The 20426-nt window shown below is 37.6% G+C and overlaps 3 protein-coding genes across 6 annotated transcripts in view; all 3 read right to left on the reverse strand.

Annotated features, from left to right (window-relative positions):
* LOC116297804 (SCO-spondin) overlaps nt 1-3602 on the reverse strand; it is a 32026-nt gene extending 28424 nt beyond the window's left edge. Inside the window, exon 1 of the mRNA XM_089040001.1 lies at nt 3087-3602. Coding sequence (XP_088896127.1) covers nt 3087-3210 — 124 coding nt within the window. The 5' untranslated portion in view covers nt 3211-3602. The remainder of the gene's footprint in view (nt 1-3086) is intronic.
* Nucleotides 3603-9391: 5789 nt separating this feature from the next.
* Nucleotides 9392-16061, reverse strand: LOC116297840 (tRNA wybutosine-synthesizing protein 2 homolog). 4 transcript variants are annotated; one of them, XM_089040028.1, is made up of 6 exons: nt 15927-16061; nt 15030-15819; nt 14645-14812; nt 13687-13952; nt 12346-12729; nt 9392-10667 (listed from the first exon to the last, which is right to left on the reverse strand). In XM_089040028.1, the coding sequence occupies exons 1-4, from the start codon at nt 15995-15997 to the stop codon at nt 13911-13913; spliced, it is 1071 nt and encodes a 356-aa protein (XP_088896154.1). In that variant the 5' UTR covers nt 15998-16061; the 3' UTR covers nt 9392-10667; nt 12346-12729; nt 13687-13910. The 4 variants fall into 4 exon arrangements, with proteins under 4 accessions (XP_088896154.1, XP_031562038.2, XP_031562020.2 ...); XM_031706178.2 differs by having other exon boundaries at nt 12346-13948; XM_031706160.2 differs by lacking the exon at nt 12346-12729.
* A 1576-nt stretch (nt 16062-17637) lies between these two features.
* Nucleotides 17638-18486, reverse strand: LOC116297814 (adenosine receptor A3-like). Its single transcript, XM_031706116.1, has one exon. It carries the CDS (start codon nt 18484-18486, stop codon nt 17638-17640), a length of 849 nt encoding a protein of 282 aa, XP_031561976.1.
* Nucleotides 18487-20426: the final 1940 nt, after the last annotated feature.

The following is a 20426-nucleotide window of genomic DNA, read 5'->3' on the forward strand; positions in this document are numbered from 1 at the left end:
CTTCCGCGTTAGTTGAAAAAACGAAGACCTTTTAGATTCATGAAAAATGCGAAAAAGCATCGGATAAACTACGGATATTGAGATGCAGAACGAAAACCTGTCAAAAGTGGCATACTGTCTGGTTTTTATTTATTCAGAAATATTTCTGTTTGCTCATAAAAGGAACATCGTAAAAGACTAGTACAATAAACCTGTCAGGAATAAACCTGACAACTTTTCCAAAGCGACCAGGTCGGTATTCTTGGGCGAAATTGAACACGCAAATGAACAAGTACGCCTATAGGATCGACCATAAAGTCGACCATAGGATCGATCACTATTGAACGCCCAAAAACATTTATAATTCCTAAGAAGCACCACAAGATATCAATAATTCTTATAAGACCTATTTAAACTTCCATATACATAACAACCCAACACAAAATATGAACATCTGAAAGCCTTACCAATATGTTCATGCTAGGTCACATGTATTTGCTGACCCATCTTACCATGATCATACAACAACCTTCACGGGGAAAAAAACTGTTGAAAGGAAACAACCCAAGACAAGACCGCAACTACGCAACGGCAGAGATGTTTCGGCCTCCTTTGTATAAAATACCTCCTTTGTCGACAGCACCCTTTCAACGAGACGAAAATAGTTCTGCTTCATAACATATAGCTTTCAAGGAATAAAAGCAATGAACTTTTTTGTGATATAGTACACAATATTTTTATTTCGACTTAAGTAATTTGATACCAAAATTTGCCATTTACCAACAACTTTTTCAGTAAAAAATAAAGTTGTAAAATTTGATACCTAGTTTGTTACGTGTCTCCTTGATTGCCTCCAAATGTCTTCTTGATTGGCTCCCTATTATTTTATGTAATTGCACTTAACTCATCAAGAGCAACACGACAGGAGTGAGACTAGAAAAATCTTACAGTAACTTCACAGAGTCCACTCCGACACTGTCATCGATCAGAGACTTCAAGATGGTTCGAAAGAGTGCTACAGTTCGTGCGCTATAGTACCGTAATAACGAAGCAATGGACTGGGCCATTATTCTCCCTCAATCCAGCACAGCTGATGTCTTTCGCCACCACATTTGTCACTTATCGAATCAGCAAAGAAAACACATTCTTCAAACAAATCTATAAAAATTCTCAATGGAAAACTGTCATGACGCATTATAAATAGAATTGTAATCCTTGACATTGGTTATCTTAATCGAAATCTTCTTGTTATTCAATGAATTTAATATACCAAAACTTGATATTTTCGCTTCGCCTGAATGAGGTGCCTTGTGTTATATTGTGTTATACAAGTCGGAGGTTTTACAAGATCGACCTTACGAACTTGACGAATGAAATTTTTTAAGTATTAACTCATCGGCTCATGAACACAAGATGTTTCATGGGGTGTGGTGCAAATTTTGGGCACTTTTTGCATGTTGGAACGCTAATAGACTCAAACACTTAGGTAAAGATAGTGATCAGTGCACATACTCAAATATATGATATTTTGGCTAAACTAAAGTCAATACTCGGTCCATCGGCATTCGCATATAAAGTTCGTCGTAAATGATATTTTTTGTCAAAGTGCCATAAATACGTGGATGCCTAATGCTTTTGCAAGAAACAACGTTTATCACAGATGAGATTGCTGAACCGTAGCAGATAGCCCATCCCTTGACTTTTACCTAACGACTGACTATTCATGCGTTTGGGTCAGTAGTAAATCATTGTGTCAAAAAAATATAATAAATAGGCAGGGCTCACATCAACAACTTTTCTCATTACCTTATGACAATGCAATAAAAGACTTTGATATCTTTATCGCATTTTATCGCAGTTTTAAACCTGCAAGCATTGGAGATTTGCAAATAAATTGAATTATGTTGGCCAAAATCACAAAACGAGACTGATGAAGTGTTCGAGTATAATGTGAATCATTTTAGGTGAATTGAGCGAGTTGTTTTGATTACATATAGTATAGTTCAAGGGCACGAATGCGCACATAGTTTGCACTTCTGTGTCAAAGTTAGTACGTATTTGTGTACATTATCTTAACTCTGTTTGCTTAAAGCCCGCCATTTTCATAATTTCTTTGCTTCTTCATAAGAAAACCAAAAGACAATCCAACCATTCAAATTTCAGTGCCAAAAAGCATCTACTTACTCCCCTGCTCAAAATCATTTTATGCTAAAACGAGTGATTCCTATTATGCGGCAAGTTTTCGATATATTTTTTTCCATTCTAGTTTACAAGGTCTGATGACTTGCGTTAAGACATAGTAATCCAAAGGAGTTCAAATGCAAAACTCCATCAAACAAATAGTAAGTGGTCATTTATAGTCAGAATATTCGGGTTTCATTTCTTTGGTCCGACTGTGACTCACAGTTGGAAAGATGTCAGTTTTTGGACTATGGTAAGTGGCTATTGATTTAAAAACCTGCCAATATCACACATAGAAACGAAGCCACTAAAATTTTTATACTCTTATAATTTGTACAGAAATATTTGAACTGAAAAAAAGCTTTTGCTTTTCTAGGATTTTCGTCACGTATTCCCCTCGATTTTCAGACGCTTAATATATGATCAGCAGTCGTTACGTGCTGCGATAAGCTTACTCATATCTACGTTTATCAAAACGAACTGATATTGTATCTGTAAGGCTGTTTCCTACAAAGCCCTGATACAAATAAAGAAACGTCTAAGGAAAACAGCGCGTCTATAGACTCAACAGACCGGAAGACACCGCTGCTAGTATATTCTAGAGATGCCAAGGATTTTAGTGGCCGGAAAAACAATAAATATCAAGAGTACAATGGCACAGCATCCATGCCACTATGTTGTTTGTTGGGTTAACGAATGGTTTGTGGTTGACATCGGACCGTGACCAATATTTCCTCTCCATTTAAAAACAGCATTAAACTAGACATTTGATTCAAGAAAATAATTAATATAATTGAAAAATATGCTGCTTTAAGTCTTAATGAGCTTTTCAACACAACTAAAGTTTTCAGAGCCATCCCTGTGTCGCGGTTAAGCTTCTACTTTTATCTAATATCAGGCAATCTTAGGTAAAATGTTCCACTTACCATATTGTAAGTTCACCTTGGCGATGTGTGAGAAAGCGTTGTCCCTCAAACAATCTGTGTCTTGGTAGAGCCATGAATGTAAAACCAATCCAGTGGTTATTTGTATGATCCTCAAAAGGTACATTGTAGTCCCTTCGTAGTCCTGAAGCTTCAATCGGCTCGTAAGCCTTTCTAGAATATATCACAGTGAGCTTGCGATGCACTTAAAGCCAATTTCTTTTTTAAATATTGTACTCGTGATGCTAGTCTAGATCTTTCTAGTGTTTTGCTCCGAAAAAGCTGGCAAGTGTAGTGGTCTATGGTCGTCGCTAGTGTGCTTCGAGGTCTTGTTGTTATTCCAGGGTTGTTCCTCTATCCCTCGACTGGGGTCTTGTTCTGATGCTTGTATTGAGAGACTTGCGCAATTAATCATCAACTGAGTGACCTAAGTTCAAGAGTCGGGGAAACTGGCTCCCTTTGTTGGGTTTTAAGTTTCACGAAGTTAATAGGACTTTAGGATGCCGTTGAGAGGATTGTGATCCTAGAGGTAAAAAGAGAGTGCTATATAAATGTAATAACGACAATTGAATTATTATTTCGCGCTGCAAAAATTCAGGGCCGGTTCGACACCATGACTGAATAACGGACTGGTAACGTCGATGTTATGTCGTTTAATCGTCGTAATGAAAAAGCTCAGCGTTACCACGCGGAAGACATAATAACTGAATTAATCATGTGCAGCCAAAAGGTTAATGTTTCGTGACTGCGATATAAGAGTTTGACTATAACATTACGAGTGCCATTCATCCCTTAGGCATTACAGGGGCTACGCTTTGGCGTTAGGATTGCGTTACTCATCAAAAAAAAGTGACAACAAATTTCTTGAAGGTAACTGTAGATAATTTTGTTAAGACATTTTAGGGTTGGTAAAGAATCTTCGAAGGCACTTTGCATACTCTAAATGGAAATTCAGTTATATCGTATAGACCTCTGCCTTGTTATGCGTACTGCGCAAGCGTGCGCAAATAGACCGGATGTGTGATGGCTGGTAAAAGACCCTTATGACCGATTTGTTCATAAATACAAATGTGGTCACTAAGATAATAGTTACACGGTGCCTAAAGGCTGGACATCGTGTCAAAATGCCACACAAAAGAAGACTCCTTTTGGTAGCAGAATTACTGATTGGCGTTTTTCCATTACTTTATACACCTAGTCGAAATATGGCGACCAATTTGAATAACTATTGTTCTGCACTGACTAGCGACTGACTAGCCTCTCATACATGTGAAAACGCTTTCATACTTCCACGTGAATAAGAGGCTGAGTCAGTCACTAGTCAGTGTAAACAATAGTTATTAAAATTGGTCGCCATATTTCGATCAAGGTGTATAAAAATGACTTTTTTCCAAGAATTGGCCAGGTGGTTCCGTTTGAGGAAATGTTAGGTTTAGCTTGGGAGACTCCACCTTGTCATTGGTTTCTGGTCAGATGACCTGACAACGCTAAATATGGACAGTTAATACTAAGGGAAGTTACAGTTCACGTGTGATAGGAGTGTCAGTGAAGCACGAGAAGATATGTCATAAATTGCTCATAAACTAAGGCTTGCTGATTCCGGTACCAGCACATTAATTGAACCTACCATTGCCTGCCTTTGAATGACACTTGAATGATACAGGAAATAGATAAGAACTGTAAAAAAGAAGATAAATTGATGACCTTATCAAGTGCCCCAGGAAGCTTCCTTTTTCTAGAAAAATTATTTCTATTATTTAGCTCTTGCATGGCATATTTATTAGCATGTACATTGCTAGGGACCTGACCAGTCTTATTGTAACCCTAGGTAGGCTAGGGACCTGACCAGTCTTATTGTAACCCTAGGTAGGCTAGGGACCTGACCAGTCTTATTGTAACCCCAGGTAGGCTAGGGACCTGGCCAGTCTTATTGTAACCCTAGGTAGGCTAGGGACCTGGCCAGTCGTATTGAAACCCTAGGTAGGCTAGGGACCTGACCAGTCTCATTGTAACCCCAGGTAGGCTAGGGACCTGACCAGTTTTATTGTAACCCCAGGTAGGGTAGGGACCTGACCAGTCTTATTGTAATACTAGGTAGGCCTTTCCCGAATTGGCTTGAGTGACCACGAAGCAATGCTTCCAAGTTGAGGTTGGACACACATTTACTGTATTTTATCAAATCCAACTTCGACTTGTTTCGTGGTCACTCAATCGAGTCAAGGTCTAGGGATGCATCTTAATCTTAAATATGTAGCAATATTAAAATTTTGGTGATCATTCTTGTTGGTTATTTACAGTTAGTGTCATGTCACACCAGGGCCAGTAAAGATAACTGAAATGTAATCAGGTGTTGACATACAGTTCGTATGCTTCATTTCTGTTTAATGAAAGATGTATTTAGAATGGACTAAGCTAGTTTTCTAGTTCCATTTCAACTGCATGTTTCTTTTCGCTTCATAATGTCTTTTTCCCCTCTACATTTTTAGTCAGTTTTTGCGGTTTTTCTCTTCTTTATTCACTCAAGTATTCATTCGTTCGTTCAGTTTTCCATTCATCTATATTCATTCAATCAGCTTTCCCTTTGACTTGCGTCGGATTTTCCTCTATTTATCCTTTCATTCTTCTCCTTATTCATTCAATGCTTCCCTCTTCTTTTATTCGGTTTGCATTCTTCCTTTCTCTTTTCTTTCTTGAGGTAATTTCAATCCTTCTTTCTTTCTCATTTTCCTGTCACTCCCTTTCAATATATTGCTTCTTTCATTCCCTTCTCAAAAGACCAAAACCGGACAATTGTCTGGCTACAGTTATGACGTGCGCATGACACTTACACGGCCAACTACTTCCTGAGAGTGAAAAACTATTTCCACACGAGATTAAATCCAAGAGAGTTTTTCATGTGACGTTCACGCTGTAGAACAAAAATTTAATCTGAAAAAGGAGTTGATATTCAAAGTTATCATAGAGACATGAGTGAAACTGTGAAATTTCGTGAAGATCGCACGTAAATATGATAAACTATATCAAAAATATGAATTTTCAAAAGCATGAAACTCTGACAATGCGGCTGCAAAATTTGCCCGCCAACATACGGCTATTCTCAACGTAAAGTTGTAAGGTTCAAAGATTCATACTTCCTCTGGATCATAGGCAATCTTTCCAAAACAATTGCCATGTTACTAAAATCTATATGAACAATTTCAATGCTCATTCTTTTTTCTGATAAAACAAAAAAATAAAAAATTGCGATAGTGTGACGTCACAGTGAAAAACCAAGGGGAAAACCGCGAAAATAAAACTCCGCAAAGGAAGTAAAGTAACATAACAAATCCTTTTGATAACGTGTAGACAAAATCACTACGCGTATACATTAATAACTTCCTAATACCCCAGCCAGGTTATTTATAACTGGTCTTGTGTTTATTTAAGATTGAATCGATAATGTGTAGGCGATCAATGACACTGTGTATAGTTGTATGTAAGAGAAGCGACAACGTACTTCCTCGAACGGTTATCCCTTTGGTTTTATTGTGGTATCATTCGTCGAAGAATTAAAAAAGCTTATTCACTGTAAATGAATAATCGTTTTTCTATTTTTGAAAAAAAATTAACCGAGGAATGTGATTTTGGCCGGTTTATGAGTTCGCAAGCTGCCCACCTTCAGGATATTTTCAATTCATAAAGGTTCACTGTTCCTCTACGGTCCTCGTTGTAAAAATGTTTTGATATCAGGATGGAAAGAAGTATTGTAAAACAACTCTTTTGGCTTAGCTATCAGGATTGGGAGCTAGACATTGGGATGTATGGGTCAATTGTTTTCGATTTCCTGCGGTATGGCACAATACAAATACTTATATGCTAGCCTTTCGATCTGTGAGTTAGCCATGTCTTGACTTACATCAGACCAGTTGTTTCAGGTTTGATCTGTGAGTTCGCCGTACCTCGACTTAGATAAGCCCAGAGGTTATTTCAGTGTTCGATCTGTGAGTTAGCCGTGCCCTGACTTAGATCAGCTCAGAGGTTGTTTCAGGGTTCGATCTGCGAGTTAGCCATGTCTTGACTTACATCAGACCAGAGGTTGTTTCAGGTTTGCTGTGAGTTCGACGTACCTCGACTTAGATAAGCCCAGAGGTCGTTTCAGGGTTCGATAAAATTTGAAAGAATTTTGCATGATTCGGAGGTTACTACCCAAAAATTTTATTAGTCAATATCAGATGTCCATTTAAAAAATTTTTGAATTTCACTAGCAAAAAATAAAAAATAAAAAGACTCACTACGTAGAGTTAGACTCGTCTACCGCCAAGCACAATTATGTATCGCCACTAGCTCCACTGGGAAGTACTTCATCTTGCCGGATCATTAATACAAAAAATGTTAAGACTCGATCGGGGGCGGAACTTGCGGAACGAAACTGTGTTCGTTTTGTCTGAGTTGTTAAAAAGCTATACAAGCTAGCATACTAGGGTGCATACCATATATCCGTGAAAACTGTTAACAAAATTGTACAATCTATATAGTGCAAAGTTTTGTGGGTCTACGGTCTACTGAGGTCTACTGAACTTACTAATTTGTGCAAATGTGTGCAATTTCTTCCAAAGTTTTTCACGGATATGGTATGCAATCTATCATTATGTTTAGGGTGGTTTTCAAAAACTCGTGAAACAAAGTGTAATAACTACGGTGTAATAAATTGTAATACACCAAAAACACAAAAGAAAATCAAAAGAAAATGCCGACAATAAAGTGTATTAAAGTGTAATACGCTAAAGTGTTTTTCACGGGTTTTTGAAAACCACTCTATCGGTACTGAACGAGGTGTCCTAAAAGGGTGTAGAACCGGCGTTACATGGTATTTAGTTAGTAGATTTGATCGCGGCGTCACCCACGACCACAGCGCAGCAGTGAGAGGCGGCGTACGTCCGTGTAGCTATTTTCTACCAAGGTACCAAAATGGCATCTAAAGTATTCGCGAAAACTTGAAGTGAGAATTCTTCGATTCGCGGCCTCTCGGGGGAGCGTTGAGGCCATTTAAAAGATTTAAATGAGTTAAAAGATTTCTCAATAGCATCCATTGTTAACGGCACCAAAATGGCCACCATGTTTTTGTCTCTTGGCTCTCTTGAGAATTCTTGCAACCCGTTAATACCAATCACAAGTGTTCGTTAAATTGGAAAAGAGAACCTACAGTTGTCTTCAGTGTCGGAATACCAGAGTCTAAAGAGACGCTTAAGATCTCGCCACGAAATGGTCAGTTTTACGCAGCGTGCAACAAAACACGCACAACATCATCACTAGGACCTTAAGGTTTGTACTAATCTACGACGGCGACGTCAAAGGGAAGTGTAAATAATTTCTCTTTTGGTTCTGTTCATTGGAGATTTTATTTAAAACATTGTCAGTAAAGTCAAATCATGCACAGGGAAGGCAGACTTTGAAGGCGGGAAACCCTGAAGTTAATTACACTCCCGGTTGATGACGCCGTCGCTAGTATTATCCAAACGGTTCCCCTAAAAGGAAACTCGATAATCAATAAGCTTTGAATTGACAGACTTAGACTTAGACAAATAGACTTGTCGTCGCCAGAATAAATTTATGGAATAGTTTTAATATTGTTCGTGTCCTCAAAATTGTTAACTATGGCACCATGTGAAGAGGGTAGCATCACGAAAGAATTTAGGCAAAGAAAAAGAAATATTTTTATTAGAAATCTCTTAAATTCCTATCTCTTGGGGTAAAGTATTGAGCTATATCTTTTTACCTTGAAGTTTAAAATTCTTCATTAAGAATAACTTTTACCATGGATCATAAAATAACTGCTCCTTTTATGATTGATGCTTTTACGAAATGTCAATTGAATCTATCATGTATCAAATTTATCAAGTGGGAAAAAAGAAATTTCTTGAAGATTCTTTGTTTTAGTTGTATTCATATTCATGTGTCTTCTCATGAGCAACCGTTAAACAAAGAAATGATACTCTAGGGAATGACACATGGTCTTGAGAATAAGATTCTTTGTTTTAGTTGTATTCATATTCATGTGTCTTCTCATGAGCAACCGTTAAACAAAGAAATGATACTCTAGGGAATGACACATGGTCTTGAGAATAAGATTCTTTGTTTCAGTTGTATTCATATTCATGTGTCTTCTCATGCGCAACCGTTAAACAAATAAATGATACTCTAGGGAATGACACATGGTCTTGAGAATAAGATTCTTTGTTTCAGTTGTATTCATATTCATGTGTCTTCTCATGAGCAACCGATAAACAAAGAAATGATACTCTAGGGAATGACACGTGGACTGAAATGGAAAACATCACGAACAACAATTTTTAATTCCTTAACATTTCTATTTTGCTACGTAAGATACTATGAACGCTTCGTTAACTCCGTCTTCCTTCAAACTGGTTACAAATATAAAGACAAAAACAGACTCAAAGACATAGATTTTTGAACATTTTCCATGATGGCGATTTAGCATTATAATATAATATCTCAAATGAATTTTTTACTAATTTCTATTGTCTGTGTAGTTTGATAAAAACGTGAACCTATAATCATCGAGTAATTTGATTGGCTCGCTATCACAGAATAATAAACGATTATTCACCAAAGGCGAAGCTAAGTGAATATTGTCTCGTATTCACTGGTCGCTCGACCAATCACATCAAGTGAAACTCTCAATATATTTAATCAAGCCTAAAATTATATTTTTGGTTCATCAAGAGGAGCATGGTACATTTGTAATTTACATCTTTCAAAGAAAAATGCCGACAGTGATCACACTGTCCTAACAAGCTGAATTCCAATTCAATCTGTGGGTTAGCCGTGCCCTGACTTAGATCAGCCCAGAGGTTGTTTCAGGGTTTGATCTGTGAGTTAGCCGTGCCCTGACTTGGATCTGCCCAGAGGCTGGGCGTAATGCTTTCCAAATTCAGACCACGTGTCATTCCCTAGAGTATCCTTTCTTTGTTTAACGGTAGCGCTTGGTTGCACATGAGAAGACACATGAATATGGATACAACTCAAACAAAGAATATTATTCTCAAGGGAATGACACGTGGTCTGAAATGGGAAAACATTACGCCCAAGCCGAAGAGGTCAATTTCGTACATAATTATAGAAAATAAAGCAAAAGGAAAATAAAGGATTCCTATATCCTTGTCAGCATCATTACAATGCCTTCTAATACCAAATGTTTTCTCTTGATTTCTTTGCCTTCATTGCCTCCTTCTGCGCTATTCGCTTCTGGTGTCGTGCCATGGCTTCAACCTCGATAGGTGTTAACACATCCTTTAACAATATAAAGCTTGAATCATCTGGTGGATATGATGTGAAGAAATGATCATTCTGGTTAGCATTTGCTAACTTTGCTTTTCCGCAGTCTTCAATCGTTACATTCTTCACAGACGTCTCTGCCGTACGCTTGTTGGCCTTGAAGCGAGCCTGCTCTTGAAATACAAATGAGGGATCGAAATCGGAGTACTTGTCTTCTGTCTTGGAAGATCTTTGGATGCCAAAGTTCAGTTTTGGTTTGAGTTCAAAATTGACGTTGTCGCTTGAAGTAACGGCCATGTTTTTACTGTGCTGATGATTCAACAAATAAAAAATAATGATTAAATATACAAAACATTACGAGCACAGATAAATGGAATTTGAAATACGTCATTGTTTACCCATAGTCAAGGGCGGATCCGGGGGGGGGGGGGGGGAGCAAAGGGGGGCTCAAGCCCCCCCTTCAGCAGAAAAAAACGATGCTTTTTTATATTGTTTTCCGTAGTGTTGACGGAAGAAACTCAATTAGCCCCCCCCCCCCTAAAATTTTGGCTGGATCCGCCCATGATAGTGCCCTTATAGAAATTATTGCAAATTAGTTTTCACATAGTAGCCGGTGTTTCGAACTACAAGGAACGACAAATAACCATAAATGCCTCTTTATACGTCACAGTCATTAGCATATGACATGGGAAAATCTTTATAACTTCAAGAAGCTGCACTCAAACTATGAATTTTTTTCGGGTCATTCAACAGCTTATCCCATGTAGAATCAAACTGAGAATATTGTCAAAAGGGTTATAGGCACTTTTAGACAATATTATTCTCATTTGAAGAGCAAATTTGGCTATGACCGATCAGTACCATGACGTCAAGGCGACCGTGCTATGAGTTCACGCCGGATTTCATGTACACCTTATTTTAAAAAAAAAACAAACCTTGTAATCTACAAAGGCGATAGGCGAGACGAAAAGGAATAGGGGATAGGTCATTCCAATATCCAAGAATACCTGGAATGATTTGTGTTTCTGCTTCTCATTCTCGTCAAGAACATGGACCTTAGTGTTGAGACTGATTCAATGTTGTTTGTATTCAACGAAACCATTTCCGTCTCGGAATGACCTATCGCCTATCGCCTTCTATCACCTATCGCCTTTGGCGACGACAACGTTTTTTGAAAAATAGGTGTATTCCTTAGTGGTCGAGGATTGAAAGTTATAAATTAGGTGGCTCGTGTTGGTTTACGTCTTTCAATATAAAATGCCGACCAAAACATATGACCAAGATCTTATTTGCCACACTGGTTTCCTAGCAACAGCTGTTACAAACCGAAACGCGGTGTTGAGCTCTATTTCCATTGAAGTATGTCGAAAGTTTTTATGCTAATTTGGAGTCCGTAAAAAAAGGTGGAGTGTTCCGAATTAAACATAACGTTTAATTAAGCCGAGAAATGAAAAATCAACCTAATACCATACCTCTATTAACTATGCTTACACGAATACCATGGACATAAGTCAGTATCGAGTCATTTTGTTAACTGGGTTACATTCTCGTCCCCAGACCCTATTTTTTAGCAGCAAAATCGTGGTTTTTTTTGGTTTGTTCGTTTGTTTGTCTTCTATTATTCTATATTTCTTAAAGGTTTAGTTGCACTTTAGTTTCTCTATCACTTAGGCCCCGTCCACACTATGTCGGATAAATTTGAATCGGAATTTTTATTCATTTGGTTCCATTTCGAAAATTCGTTTTCGGCGAAGAATTGTTCCGGATTCGCCCGGGCTAGTGTGGACTGTAGGCCTAACCGAATAAATAAAAATTCGGATTCAAATTTATCCGGCATAGTGTGGACGGGGCCTTAGTTTCGGGTGTTTTGATATTACTAGATTAAATTCAGTGAATATTCAGATCGTCAAGACTAGACTACATAAAACCCAATGTAATCAAATGCGAAAAAGAATATTTTAACAACGAAAAATAATAAAAAACTTACCTAATATCCTTTATGAGTTCTACTATGCTGTACTTGAGCCAGTGGCGAAGTTTGGTACGTTGACTTACGGAGCAGTCTAAAAACGCTTTTCACTCTTGGAGAGTTCGCAATTAATAACCTTACTTAGTGCTTTCTTTGCTTTCCGCAATTTTATTTGTTATTTTGTTTGTTTGTTTAATTTTGTTTGTGCTTTTTTCATACAGATAGCAAAACATGACGTAAGGTTTGAGATCAATCTTTGCCGCAAAGCCGCTGTCGGCATGCGCGCGCCGATGACGTCAAAAACAGGGCACGGTTAACTCACGAATCAAATATTGGAGTATTCTATCATGCGTTATATCTCATCTGAATCGTCGATTTTCATAGCTGCCATCTTGGATGAATCTAACAAAAGATTCTTCATTAGTCTCTTTTTGTTATATCTTATATATAACCAGCCAACCTTTGGAACAGAGCCGATAATACAGTGTTTTGTATGGGGAAATTATATTCAAAAGGACGAATCTCAGCTGCTATTTGACCGATTATTACAAATTCTTCGTGTAACCTCTTTTTTGATTGTCTATCGAAACTAGGAACCAAAATATGATACAGTGAAAATTAATTAACATGACGTCATCACTTGAATATATATGCTATGTGTTACCATTGTTAGTTAAAAATAACCCGGCAGCTGATCTGAAAAAAATTTGTTATCCGATTAGAATCTAGAAAATTTGCAAAGAGGTGTCACTTTTCCACTTGAAATTGTGGATTTCCAAGCCACCAAATGAAAAATAATAACGTTGCTAACACGAGGTTGATGGCAGGAACACAATAACTAAGGAGTTTTATATTGTTATTGCAATGGTGGACAGGCTTTTATTTTTCACTGGTCATTTTGTGCAGGCTTCATGACATTTCAGTTTTGCAGTAATGTCATTCTACGTCACTATTTCAGATCAGCTGGAAAATCATTTCATATAGAAACAACAAGTTTGCTCTGGTTCTATATTCCTCCGGTATACTTCTTTTGTTCTGACATTATTTAAATATGAAAATAATACATTTCAAGCTTAGTGAACCAGATGCAATATGCAATATGCAATATGCAGCATGAAACATACAACATGCAACTTGCATCTTGCAACATGCAACTTGTAACTTTCAACATGCCAACATGCAACAGGTGACACGTAACATGCAACTTGCAACAAGCGTGCAAATTGTAACATGCCAACATGCAACAGGCGACATGTAACATGCAACATGCAACATGCCAACATGCAACAGGTGACACGTAACATGCAACATGTAACACGCGGCATGTAACATGCAGCATGCAGCAAAAACTTCACCAACCTTTTTTGAAATAATTCTATAGGTAGCTTCTATTTTTCTAGTAATGGTACACATTTAACATCTAGAACCAAGTGATCAATGTGTGGAGCATACGACTTGACATGCTCAATATGTTGTACACTGACTTCCCAAGTAGATGCTCTTGATGGATTCTCATGCAGCAGCAATTCTGTGATCTTCTTTGACACATAGCTGCTCCATTCCTTCCATTCTGGTTTTATCTTCTAGTTACAGGATGGTGAGCTCATGGTGTGTGTTGTGTCTTCCTTAGAAAGATAGTAAACAACTATTAGAGGGGGTTCAGCATGATATCATATATTATTAAGACCAAGGTCGCATTATCCGCATAAGCAGCAGACTGAGGCCAATAAAGCAGGAGAGGTCTTGATAATTTATGACATCATGCAAAAAAGCTGAATTCAATAAGTAATAGATCAAAAACGAGTGCGAGTGTTCAATCAGGGCATCCAAACACCGAAAAACAGATCAAAGCATAGGCTGTTAGGCCAAGTGCTTTTATTGTTTTGAGGTGTTTGGATACCATGATCAAACACGAAGCACGAGTTTTTGAACTGACTTCTCAAATTCATTATAATTCATTTGTTCTTGAATCTTGTGAGATTAAAAATTCATACCCAATTATTCGTTTATTCGTGATCCGTTTTTGATCAAGTATCAAGGTGCGTGCACATGTCTACAATGCAAAGTTGTCATTGGTCATTGACCTCATGAATTATTAATGAGTTTGAGAAGTGTTTAATTACACACTCATAAGTTAAGAATAAAGAATTCATGGTTTCAACCCAGCTGGTGAAGTTTGTTGTGAAATGTGATCGTCCAGGGGAGTGTAGTCTTGCAAAAGACTGTTGTTGGTGGTGACTGAATTTTAACAACCTGAGCGGAAGTCATCTTCAAAGTTTAGTGAGAAAACAAGAGAATTCAGTACTATTGTACTTACTCGTATCTGATCTTCATCTGTTGTTTTCTTGCTAGATGCTACATTGCCATGTATGTGAAGCCATCCACCATGATCTGAATGCAATGCTGCACAAGCAACTGGCCATGCCCCCTCACTGGATGGAATAAGCCCCAAATTGACATGATCTGCAATCCCCTTATGTGGGAACTATATCAAATATAACCAAAATGTACAGTGTGAGCATCGATATTGGATATTTGGCTGATTTTTGGTTGAAAATAACTGCATTTAAATAATCAGAAAAATAAGCAAATTAGTTTATATATTATTTTCTGTGTGTATGTGTGTATATGTAAGTATATATTATCTCACAGCTGTGGAAGATGACACAATGACCACCCCTAGGGTATTAATATGAACCTACCATCTTGTTGTCTCCTTCATATACTGTACACCTTTTGTCCACTTGATTTATTGCTAGATTTCTTCTGAGTGCAACCAGAGCATGTGGATTCCACTCACATGCATAAAGAATGCTGGCACCAGCATGCACAAGATATGGAAGAACAAAATAACCAATTCCTGCATATAAATCAACGACAGTCTGCCCACTGCAATCAAGCGCCCCAACTCTTATCTTCTCCGTGATATTTCCAGACGAGAACATACACTTGGTAACATCATAGGTATATGTAATCCCATTATCGACATGGGACACCCACCCATCTACACCAGAAAGGAGACACACACTTGGGCTCCTGAAGTCATTATCTCTGATAGCTGATTTTTTACCAAGCCTCTTAGCACCCAGAGCTTCAGCAGTGACTGTCCACAGTTCATTCCCAACGTGCAACCATTCTTCAGATAGGAAGCACTGGTCAGAAAGAAGAACCAAGTCTCCATGTTTTTCCCAGTGACTTGGTAGATCTTGATAAAGATCTTCCTTAAAAACTAATCCTTTGCGAAGAAATAATTCTCGAACAGATTCACAGATCTTGTCTCTTGGTTTTAACTTGTTACTCTTTTGTGGGGGAAGATATTTGAGTTCAATTGTTACGTTGAAATCTTCTATTATAGATTTGAGCTCTTCATCTTTGTTCAAAACGTCTTGAAACTTTTCGTATTTCAAAGGTATTGCTAGCTTACTATTGTCTTCCTCCAAAGGCAATATCTTTCTTTGATGATTGTAGAGTGACAATTTCTCTAAAGTTAGCCTATATATTAAAAAATTTAGTTAGAAAATGATTTCTCCCCAAACTCAAAATATCTGCTAAGTTACTTCAAACATTGAGAAGGAATGAAAACCAAAGTTCGCACATACTTGAGTCTTTTTGTATGGTTTGAAGGGCAAATGAGCCACCAAGTTTTGCTTTCATCATCTAAAATATCCATGGCTAAAAGATAATTATCAATCGTTGAAATAAACTTCTTCAATTTTATCACCTTCTGTCGTCCGCCATTTTGAAAAAACAAAAGTACGAGTAGGACTGGGTAACATTCAGCTGTCTTCTGGTGCGCACGTGCTGTGGTGTGCGAAGAAATACAGGGTGGAGGGGGGAATGTGAGGAGGGGGGAGGGGGGGAGGGGGAGGGGGAGGGGGAGGGGAGGGGGATGAGGGTTCGAGAGGGGCGAGGAGGCGGAAATGCTAAATTTTCTCTAAGTACGTACTGTGACAGAAACCCCATGATCTATGCTGATCAAAGTAAAAGTGACAAACACACGCTACTGTTAGCAATATTGTTTGCTCTGTATTTATTTTATTATCATCAAAACATTTTTTATCTGAATAAGAGAACAGGCAGATAAAGCTGACGTCAACGAGCGCGCGCTCTTTCCGTTGCTTGTTTTGATCACTAAAAACGAGAAGTTTTTATCGTTTTTGTTATTGTAAAATTAACAAATTGACATCAGTTATTTATGTGTCCGTCCTCTTATTGACGATAAATTGCGTCATCATATTCTCAAAGTAGTACGACTCGTGGATCCACATAAAACTTTGACAATGTGATGACGAAATTTATTCATCAATAAGAGGACAGACAGATAAGAAACTGATGCTATTTGTTAATGTGACGTGAGTAAAGCCTTGAATGAAGAATTAAACGGGGCACTTGGATGAACTGAATCAATGAAAATTGGAAATTACTTGAAACTCGTTTAAACATATCTATATGGCCCAGATAGTAGCCAGTAGCCAAGCAACATGTTTCCTTCCAGTCAAAAGTGGCGGGAAAAAATTATCCATTTTAATCAGCATCTAAGTTGTGAGTTAATGACGTCATTTACTCAACCTTATTGTTCTTTTTGCTTTTAACCCAAAATATCTTAAGAGCGAGTGGCTCCCAGGCTAAAATTTTCACTAATCATTTTTCCATAAGTATAATTGAGTCATATTATCCTCGAATACTTCAATTATTCGGACTTTCAAAAATCGGGGCGTTTTCATCCAAGTGCCCCTTTAACGTAAGTGTAGCTTTTTGCCAATTATGCCATGTCGTTTGAACTCTTACAAAAAAATAGTGGCTTTCAAGTTAACTTAAAAGTTAACCTATTGTTCTGGTTAGAAAAAAAAGTGGAATGATTTATAACATTATGATTAATTCCTAAAACAAAACAAAAAACGCCTAAATAGAATTTTTTCCTCCTTGAACTTTTTTTTATAAAAAGTGAGTAAAATTTTTCGAACAATTCTGATGCCTTAACAAACGTTTAAAGTGGAAAAATATCCGTAATTTGTAAAATTTCAAAACAAGAGAACAATGCTTCAAACTGTTTCCTTTCCAGAACTTGTTCAAAGTCGGCATCATCTTTGTAGTCCTTGACATCTCTTGAGAAGACAATTGATGAGAAAAGACAGTTTGAACGATTCGAACAATAATTTCGCAAATCCATTTAGGCAGGATGTCTTTCCATTTCATTTCGCAACAATGGCATGTGATTGAAAGCGGGATAAGTTGCGCATCTGTTGTTCAAAGTTATTGGCGCCCTTTCGACGTTGACCAGCGACCACCGTTGCAGTCTTATCTCTGGCTCTATATCTTTAGGAAGTTTTTGACTGCTTCCCTGAGTTCCTTAATGCACCACAAATAAAGCAAGGGATTGCAAGTACTATTAATAGACATTATTAATTCTCCTATTCGAGTAGCATGATGAGTCCAGTCCTGATGGATGAAACTTTCCATAGCTAGCGCGGTCGCCATTGGCAAGTAAAAAACGGCTGTCGTAAGAAGGATAAGCAACATGGTATTAAAAGATCTCTTGTATCTTGATGCAGAGAAGCTGGTGCTTGAGTTGGGATTATTCTGCTCGTTCAAGTTGCTAGGAGCTACTACAATTGAGGTTATTTTCTTCAAGTTGTAGTAAGCCATAGCATACGATGTGACAATAGTGAAAACTAATATAAACATGGCAATAACTACGGTGTATTTGGACATAAGTGATACCACATAAGAAACGCCAACGAGAAATCCTCCCCCGAGCCAACCAACTGATAAAGCCATAACACATCGCTTCGCCGTGAACACGACTCGGAAAGACAGCCTTAGTTTAATGGCTAGTAAACGATCGATACTAATAAGAGCGAGAGTGTACAAAGAGACTCCACCTAGCCAGTGTCCAAATGCCCTCGCGAAGGTCCAAACTTTACAGAAGTAGTCTTGGCTGTGATGTAGAGCCAAGATATTTGATGCTACTAAAATAGGCATGACGACTAATCCGTAAAGCAGGTCTGTTAAAGCAAGACTGGCGAGGAGAGTCTGTGTTGGTCTGTATAGTGAAGGTGTCTTCCGGATTGCTAGCAGAACAATCAAGTTTAGCAAAATAGTCGGTATAGAAACAATGGCGTAGCTCCAAGCTAAAAACGTCTGTAAATTGGGGACCATGTAGAATGTCACCGAATAGCAAGTCAACTTCATCCCAGAAAACTTTACTGAGACAGTCGTTCACTATTTGTTATGGTTTGTATTTTTGTTTTTTGAATATGAGGTATATATTTGGCATGGTACGTCTTATATTAGTTTACTTAGTAGCTTGAAATCAAGTTGTACAGCCGCTCGTTTCTTGTCATAATATAAGCAGAGAATCCAAACCAATCAGTTATAAATCGATTTTCAAGCTTTTGTGTTTTTGTTCAATAGAATGGCTTTTGGCTTTTGAAGTAGAAGTCAGAGTGACAAGGCCGTGGGAGTTCCAGTTAACATCGATCAATTGAACGGCTTTAAACAGTCGATCTTTGATTTGATTTGTAGAAGTACTTACAATGTGGTTCCTCTTCGATGCCATCACGGTATGACTTTCGCAGGTGTTTGAAGTATTTGCACAAGAAGCAACCTTCAAAGGAAAAAGAAGAAGAAAAAAAACAAAACGAAAACAAGAAAGAAAGATAAAATGCTATGGTCAAGCAATGGTTAAAACATGAACAGATGTTGGCAAATTATTTTAGAAATTCAGTCTCACGATCATTATATAAAATTGCTCACCGGTGAGATGTGTTAGCAGAAAAAGCCCAACAAAATGCAATTGCATACAAAATTTCGACTCTCTTTGTCTGCCTGTCTCAGTCTGCCTATGAACGAACACTGACTTCCATTAGCAGATAAAGGTTGGTTTTGACGTTATACTTTATATTAGGGCGCTGGTCACATCATTTTATTGAGTTCACCGTTTCATCGACTCATAAGTTTTTAGAAGGCAGTTGCGGTGGCACTCGCCTCTCGGCTCTGAGATCTCGGGTTCGATCAAGACTCGGGATATGTGTGAGTTAGTCGTTCCCTGACTTCGATCAGCACAGAGGTTATCCACAAAATTCGATATATTTTTTTCATAAAAGATTTAGAATCTATAATACCCTGCGAGCAGAGATTCCCTTTTCTATCCCTTTTCTATCCCTAGCGGGATAGAAAAGGGAATCTCTGCTCGCAGGGTAAATCTATAACTGTTTTTGCGTACATTTTATGAAACTTTTCCATTCTCAATTCCAAATTTTCTATCCTGATAAACTCCTTTTAAATATTGCATAAATAATTACTTTCCACAGATATTCGTCTCAATATTATTAAACATCCAAATCCCCACCACACGTGCGGCTGTTTCTCAATCAAGCGTTAATATTTTGCATGCGGCCGGCGTGATGTAAACAATAATATTATTAAAGAAAAATTAAAGGCGATTCCGGCTGCTAAATAAAACTTGAGCTCATGTCAAACGTCGAACTACACATGAGCCGAACCTAATGACATCACAGAAGACCGCCTTGTTATCCATTGTTTCAATTAGGTTTGGCTCATGTGAAGTTCGACGTTTGACCCGAGCTTAAAAAGCAAAATCCATTAACCCCTAGCTTACCAGATTCCATAAAATAAATTTAAATTAATAATTGATCAAATATTTCTTTATTAAGAATTAATGATCATGAACAATAATAAAATTTAGTAAAAATGTGTAGAAACGAAAAGACAACTCAATTTGTAAAAAAAAACTTGTATTTTGTATTTTTGTTATTCCATAAGGGGTTTCTTTCATTATATTTTATTTTCTAATCATGACATATTTTTTAACTACCATGCGAGCAGCAGTCTCCTTTTACCTCCTCTACAGGCTCGCAGGGTAATTTTTAACGTATATTTTATCTTAAATATTATCTATCAACTCGCGATATCACTACTATCTTAATATTTTTGCTGGTTTTTACTAACGACGCAAGCATAAGCATTATGACATACACAAGCGCAGACAGTAATTTAAAGATCGTGTACGCTTTGTTCTAACCAAACTTCAAAGTGTTGATTAAATTTAAAAATAGATTTCTTTCGCTTGGGCGTAA

The sequence above is a fragment of the Actinia tenebrosa genome, unplaced genomic scaffold, assembly GCF_029948245.1.
Source record: "Actinia tenebrosa isolate PJP-AT-01 unplaced genomic scaffold, QUT_ActTen_1.0 PGA_scaffold7__59_contigs__length_16204524, whole genome shotgun sequence".
Classification (NCBI taxonomy): Eukaryota; Metazoa; Cnidaria; class Anthozoa; order Actiniaria; family Actiniidae; genus Actinia; species Actinia tenebrosa.

Coding starts and splice junctions, on each gene's coding strand:
- LOC116297840 (XM_031706160.2), bottom strand. CDS start 15,997: ATGGATATTTTAGATGATGAAAGCAAAACTTGGTGGCTCATTTGCCCT. Junction 15,820..15,926: donor AACCATACAAAAAGACTCAA/GTATGTGCGAAC, acceptor TTTAATATATAG/GCTAACTTTAGAGAAATTGT. Junction 14,813..15,029: donor ATGAAGGAGACAACAAGATG/GTAGGTTCATAT, acceptor TATTTGATATAG/TTCCCACATAAGGGGATTGC.
- LOC116297814 (XM_031706116.1), bottom strand. CDS start 18,486: ATGGTCCCCAATTTACAGACGTTTTTAGCTTGGAGCTACGCCATTGTT.